This window comes from Scleropages formosus, chromosome 25 (genome assembly GCF_900964775.1).
Source record: "Scleropages formosus chromosome 25, fSclFor1.1, whole genome shotgun sequence".
NCBI classification, from domain to species: Eukaryota; Metazoa; Chordata; class Actinopteri; order Osteoglossiformes; family Osteoglossidae; genus Scleropages; species Scleropages formosus.
The window spans coordinates 10,605,637-10,612,270 of NC_041830.1; the positions used below are offsets into that span (position 1 = coordinate 10,605,637).

General features: G+C 43.0%; 1 protein-coding gene across 1 annotated transcript; it reads right to left on the reverse strand.

Moving 5' to 3' along the window:
* Positions 1-54: 54 nt before the first annotated feature.
* Positions 55-6,356, reverse strand: foxred1 (FAD-dependent oxidoreductase domain containing 1). Its single transcript, XM_018730956.2, has 11 exons — positions 6,193-6,356; positions 5,888-6,108; positions 5,205-5,315; positions 4,194-4,312; positions 3,974-4,068; positions 3,289-3,390; positions 2,758-2,834; positions 2,204-2,364; positions 1,815-1,944; positions 1,299-1,403; positions 55-780 (listed from the first exon to the last, which is right to left on the reverse strand). The coding sequence occupies exons 1-11, from the start codon at positions 6,326-6,328 to the stop codon at positions 526-528; spliced, it is 1,512 nt and encodes a 503-aa protein (XP_018586472.2). The 5' UTR covers positions 6,329-6,356; the 3' UTR covers positions 55-525.
* Positions 6,357-6,634: the final 278 nt, after the last annotated feature.

A 6,634-nucleotide genomic window follows, 5' to 3' on the forward strand; every position in this document is an offset into this window, starting at 1 on the left:
CATAGCTCACTGCTCCTTTGATATGAAATTGTGTATACAGTATAAGAACTGTGCTACTAAAGTTATAGCTCTATTTTCATTTTATGGAATACCACGTGATCACAAAAAAAAAATCTGCATCGATAAGCATCATATGGCATTAATGGAGAAAATAGAGTATTTAACAAAACGAGAAATAAAAATTACTTCAGATGCACCGTGCATTCAAAAACGAAATCCAAATATATATTTCACTTACAGAAAAGAACTGTGTCAAAACTGTTTACCACCATGAAGCACACTGCACCTTTTGAAAGGTGATAATGTACAGCACCCAAGGATGATGCATTATAATAAAAGGGTTTTGCATAGCAACCCAAAATGTAGCAGCGCTGCACTGTGACTCCATAAGCCCTTGAAAAGGACTTAGTTCAGAGAAATTACATGTCCTGTTCCTCAAATGAGGGGTGTTCAGCCATCACTCTCTAGTGCTGGCTGCTGAATCGCCATGCTTTCTTCATCAAGCCTTCAGCAGAACTCCCACCATCACACAATGCTTCTCTCCAGCACTGGCTCCTGGTGGAAGATGCGCTCGAAGCCGAGCGCGCTGAGGTCAAGCGTCCGGAAGCCCCCATCCAGGATGAGCTCGGCCAGTGCGCGGCCAGCGGCCGGAGACTGCTGCAGCCCATGCCCGCTGAAGCCGGTGGCAAAGTACATGTTGTTGACCAGTGGGTGGAGACCCAGGATGCAGTTCTGGTCAAAGGTGTTGTAGTCGTAGTAACCGGCCCAAGCGCTGGCCACCTGGCAGAGACAAACAGCACAGCCTAGGCTCAGAATCCCAACCGTGGCATGGATGAGACTGAGTTTCTCTAAAAAATGAAAATATACTGGCTCCCTGTATTACAGACATAGTTAATTACACATTTTCCAGGTTTCTGTTTTATATTTTTTTATATTATCTTACTCTTTCTCGCTACATTAACAGTTTGTCCCGGTTAAGGTCATAGCAGTCCTGAGCCTATCTAGGAATCATGTGGCATGAGGCTGATGTGGGTACCCCCTAGATGGGGCAGCAGTTTATTGCAGGGTAGCCACCCATACGCTGGAAGAAACCCAAACACACACTTGGAAGAATGTGCAAATTCCACAAAAGACCAAACCGGATTTAAACCTACGCCCAAAAAGCCCAGATATTAAATTGCCCAGTGTGTTAGCGGGTGAGCGAATGTTTGCATGTGTAGCTGCCCTGCCATGGACTGCCATCCCACCCAGAATGTTAATTAAAAAATAATAATGAGAAGACGAAGAACAACAGCAACCTTAGTGCATTCAAAGGCAGGAACGCGATGGGCTAAGAGTGGCCAAATTCGATCCTGGAAAAAGTTGTAGTCCACCTCCAAATCTCTGGTGTCTGGCTCTTCTTCCTAAATCAGACGGGAGACATACTAAAGAGCAGGAAGCAGTGCAGTGGTTAAGAAACTAGCTTTACCCACCAAGCAAATGGAGAAAAACAGGCTTCTGGATATATTCCTAGTATTTATATAAAGCTGTCCAAGCCTCACCCCAAAATGTGATAAGCACAAAATGACCACTGTAAGGTGCACTAGGACAGAACATGATTGCAAGTACATTTAATTGCATGTACTTAAAAATATACTGTACATACTTTACAGTGGGGGAAAAAAGTCTGTGGCTGGATCTCAGAAGGTTACAAAACCAGGCTGCAGGCTCTAATCTCAAGAAACGGTGCTATAAATTAGTCGTGCCGACAAGCAGCATGAACATGAACAATCCAAGGTTAAATGGTAAGCAATTTTTTGAGTATTGTTTCCCACCTCTTCAGGTGATAGACCTGCAATGTAGTTTCCTCCAAGTCCTTCGCGTCTGCAGTAAACCCCCGAGTAGTCAATCAAGAAGGGTGTGTCCAAACCCGGTCCATCCGGGCAGTGGAGGACATATACGTACCTTTGTGGAGACCAAATGGAACAGCATAGAAATGGAAAAGACCAAATTTTACTTATCACAATATTTGACTTGAAGAGTGGGGAAGATTAGCATATGCAGTTCATCTGAAGCAGTCAACATGTGTTTACTGTACCCCAGGTGTAAAACAACAGCGCAACCCTTTGTCCTCCCACAAGTTGACCATGACACATGAGCTGAAGTGATGTCATACAAATAGTGCATAAAATAACTTGGACATGGAAAGCAGCAAGGTGTGTACCTCTTCCTGGGCTCCACAGGGACAGGAACGGCAGCCAGGGTGTCCTTGGGGCCCGAACCAATACCTGCCAGATCAGCCACCTTACCGGAATGAGCCCCAGCTGCATTCACCACAATGGCACACTCCACTGGCTGGTACTCCAGGCTGTTAGGCATCCTCACCTATGAAGAGGTGAGGGAAACAGATGCTGTCAAGCTGCCATCAAGTGCTTCAGACTCATCACAACAAATGTACAACCTGAAAAATACTGAAAAATAATAAACTGATAAACGAGATACAGTACTAAGATTTTACTGCTTGATGTTATCTCAGCATTTTTTACAAACACTGTCATTTCAAGATTTCTACTCATGTCAAGGATTAACTTACAGAGCCAGACAGCGGAAAATTAATGTATAATGAAATCTATATTATTAGGCAACTGATGAATGTGTTTGTACCCAATGAAAGGTGTAAAATTTTAACCAGTTACTACCCAACTCCTTCTGAGAAGTCTTATACTCCAAGAAAAGCCAATTAATCAACTGCATGAATTTCCCACTTGTTATACTCACATTGACATATCGAATTCTCTTAAAGCTCATCTGGTGGCTGTCATCAGTTGGCATGGAATGTGTGGAATATCTAAAACCTGAGGAAACGTAAAGTGGAAGAACTCATTGTCATTTTAATATGTCTTTTCACCACTTTGTCTACATACTTACTCTTTTATGGCACCATCCTGCCAATGTTTTTAATTAGAAGTCTTGTTGTGTCAATTTACACATATTTAGTTATTTTCAAATAATGTACTGTAAATATATTACTGCATGCAACTGATTTTAAAATGTTTAGTATCAGGAAAGATATACAAATTAAACTTCAGCACACTAGCAAATTAGCACTCTGAAAATGTATCACATTTCTACAATGAGTGAATGACCACTTAAATGAACAGTTAAATAAATATGCTTGCCTTTATGTCATGTGAAACTGCATTCAGTCAAACTACATTACTGAGCAGACAACTTATTTTCATCAGGCATTTCTTGGAGGATATCTGAGGGCTTCAAAAGCATCAAGTAGGCAATCTGAAGTTACCCGACCTGTGACCTCGCCGAAACATTGATAAACTCCCATGGATATGGCCTTGCGACGTAAAGCGTTCAGCAGGGACCAGGGATCAAACCACCCTTCGTTCTCCAGTCCTGAAAAACAAGCATTTGCAAAAAAATTCATAATTCTGCACACTAATCCAAAACAGGTGGCGTAACAATAACACTGCCACTACTACATTTGAGGCAGCAACCTATCGCTCGATTTTTTAAAACAAGGTTCATAATATTGTGTTTGCTTTGAAATTACTAATTCACTGGCTCCTTGTGTTACAAAATGTGGGGATGGGAATTTTCTTGGAAGAACACATTTTCCAGTTTATTTGCGGTTAAAAACATGATGGGGAATGTTACACATATTTACGGGATGAATCAGTAAAAAATCAGCACTGAATAGGAATTTGTGTGAGTGATGTAATTTTAATTTCAGTCATGTTAATTCAAAAAAAAATTAAGCCAATAAAAGTATTAAAATAAGTCTTACAAAGTACTTATCAATTATTTATTTATAACTACAGCTGAGATTTATACAAAACCTATAAATAAATGGTGGAACTAGTAGAGCCTACTATTTTTTTTTTTTTTTTTTTTTTTTTTTTTTTTAACTTGAGTCATTTGAAAGGTTTTTCCATTTTAAAGCAATAAGACAATATCGTTAAATAGGACAGTTCAATACCGTAAGAAGCGAGCGCCACCCCCTCAGTGTTCAGCCAGGGAAACTTCTCCTTCACTTGTGCTGGGGACAAAAGTGTAACTTTTGCACCCGCATACCTAAGATGTAAAAAAGTAAAATAAAAAGGCAATGCAAAAGTGTCAACCCCATGATGTCCGCCTCGGGTCCATCAAGACAATCAATGGTCCCGTTCTGGTCACTCCCCAGAAAGCGACCAACTTACCGCTGCGTTCTATAGTTCTCTTCCATGATGCCAGCTCCCTTCTCACTGGCAATGAAGAGGTACCCCGAGTGGTTGAACTGAAGGTCCACGGGGTCCTCATTCAGCACGCCCAGGTGCTCCTGCGATGGTGGATTGACACATGAACAAAAGTCAAAAGGGGGAAAAATATGTCTCCCAGCCAGTGGAAGGAGAGATTCCTCCTACTTACATGCATATAATTAAACAACTTATTCCACAGGTCATATTTACAGTTGGGAACTGAAACAAGTACAAGTGGTCCTCAAGTTACAAAATATGCAAATTAAAATCACTCGGATTTACGACAGCGCTCCCATTAACTTTCTATATTATTTTCGAGTACCAAGATTTTGTTGGAATATCTAACAATGACTGCTCCGTCAGTGGAACGATAACATTGTACCCACATATTTGTTATTGTCTGGGTCTTAGTCAGTGTTTCAGAGTGTAGCGGCAATAGTGTTTTATATGCACAACTATTCTCTTTGATTCGTTGCGATTGCCTTCAAGTTACTTTTATTTAAAATGGCTAGCAAGTGAAAAAGTGAGCGTTCTGCTGGTGCGGAATAGAAAAAGTGAAAGCCAATAGATTTAGAAATTAAAGTGAAAACACTGGTGCAGATAATAGTGCAGCATGAAAATATAATACTGTATTTATATTACTGTTATTATACATTAGCATTATTTTAACGTATAAATATATATCCCACATGACTTAGAATTCATGCATATTAACCATTTATATATCTTTATGCTTCATATAATAGAGTTACAAGCTGATTTTGACTAACGACATCGCTGACATATGATGGAGTCATTGCGGATCAGAACCCGTCATGAACTGAGGACCACCTGTACAAGTTCTGACCACTGTACAGCGACCAGACGTTTACGTTCATCCGAGTGTCCATTAAACCCGTAGAACCATTAAGACCACAAAAGCGCCTCTCTCGTGCAGCCAGGCCAAGCAGCTGAGGACGAACATCTCCTTACATTGATGCTCCTCAAGAATTCAGCTGAGGCCAGGGACAAGTGGATGTTCTCCGGCAGAGAAAACTGCTGTCGTATCCCCCCTACAGACAGGACCGTGGAGGCCTGGGAATACTGAGGAAGAGCAGGACACCACAGTCATCACTGCCACGGCAAATGCAGGATGCAGTCTGAAGCAGGGACCAGCAGGTGGTATAGTGTTTAGAACTGTGGCCTTCAATTCACAAAGTCCCAGGTTCAAATCCCTCCTCCTGCTGCTGTAGTACCCTTGATCAAGGTACTCCTGAATTTATACAGTAAAAAATACCCACTTGTATACATTAGTAGATAAGTTGTAAAGTTGCACAGGTAAGGCTGTAAGCCCCCTTGGATAGAAGCTACATCTGAAAAAATGTCAGTAATTCATTTAGTTGACACTTTTCTCCAATGCAACCTACACCGTTAAGCTACTTTACAATTGCTTACCCAGTTATACATCTGAGGAATTTTACTGAAGCAATAGGGTAAGTATCTTCCTCAAGTATACTACAGCTTGTGGGATTCAAACCTGTGACCTTCTGGTCCAAAAGGCAGCCACTCTAACCACTATTTTGCCAGCTGTCCCACATTAATGATTTCAAGCAATGAACTACTCTGAGTTTATCATCTTAGAACAAGGGGAATCATCCAAGTTTTTTTCCACTCACTGTGGGGTCCTTCTCCACGACAAGCACTCGCACTCCGTCCCTTATCCGCTCCTTCCTCTTCAGCCAATAGGCGACCGACCAGCCGACCACGCCCCCGCCCACGATGACGACGTCCGCGCGCTCCGGAGGCAGACCAGGCGTGATCTCCAGCGGCTGCCAATCGCTACCCGGCATGGCGCGTACGGCATGCTTCCGCATGGCCGCCAGCTGCGCCTCTAGTTCTGGGGGAGGGAAATACGCGCGTGCTACAGATCACGTGTTTATCACACGTGAGCATGATGATCTTTTCCAAATGCAACGCTTACCTCGGAAGAAGGAGCTGTAAGCCCGCGTTTTATGAACCACGCGCACGACACGGGGCTGCAGCGACAGGCGCGAGGGGTTCAGTCCAGTGATCAAAGACGGGATCGTCCCGGTCAGCCCCTTCCACGCCCTCCACATAGCCGCGCGTGTTCTCAAAACCAGAAGGCCAGGGAGGGAGAGATGTGAGTCGGAGTCCACACAGCGTCACGAAACTGTAGGGAATCTGATGGCTGTGGCCGGTGGGACCGTTAAAGACACATCTTGGTTAATGTTTCGGTGAGAGTGAAAAGAGCGCCGGATCAGTGCCTTAAAGACGTCCTTAGAACGAGCTCGCAGTGGGTTGCCATGTTGCTCCTGAACTTCCCCTGTGACGGCAACAAATCCAACCCGTTCGCTCGTTCGAAAGCTACGATCTGTAATGTAAAATCAGTTCGAGGTTCTGTA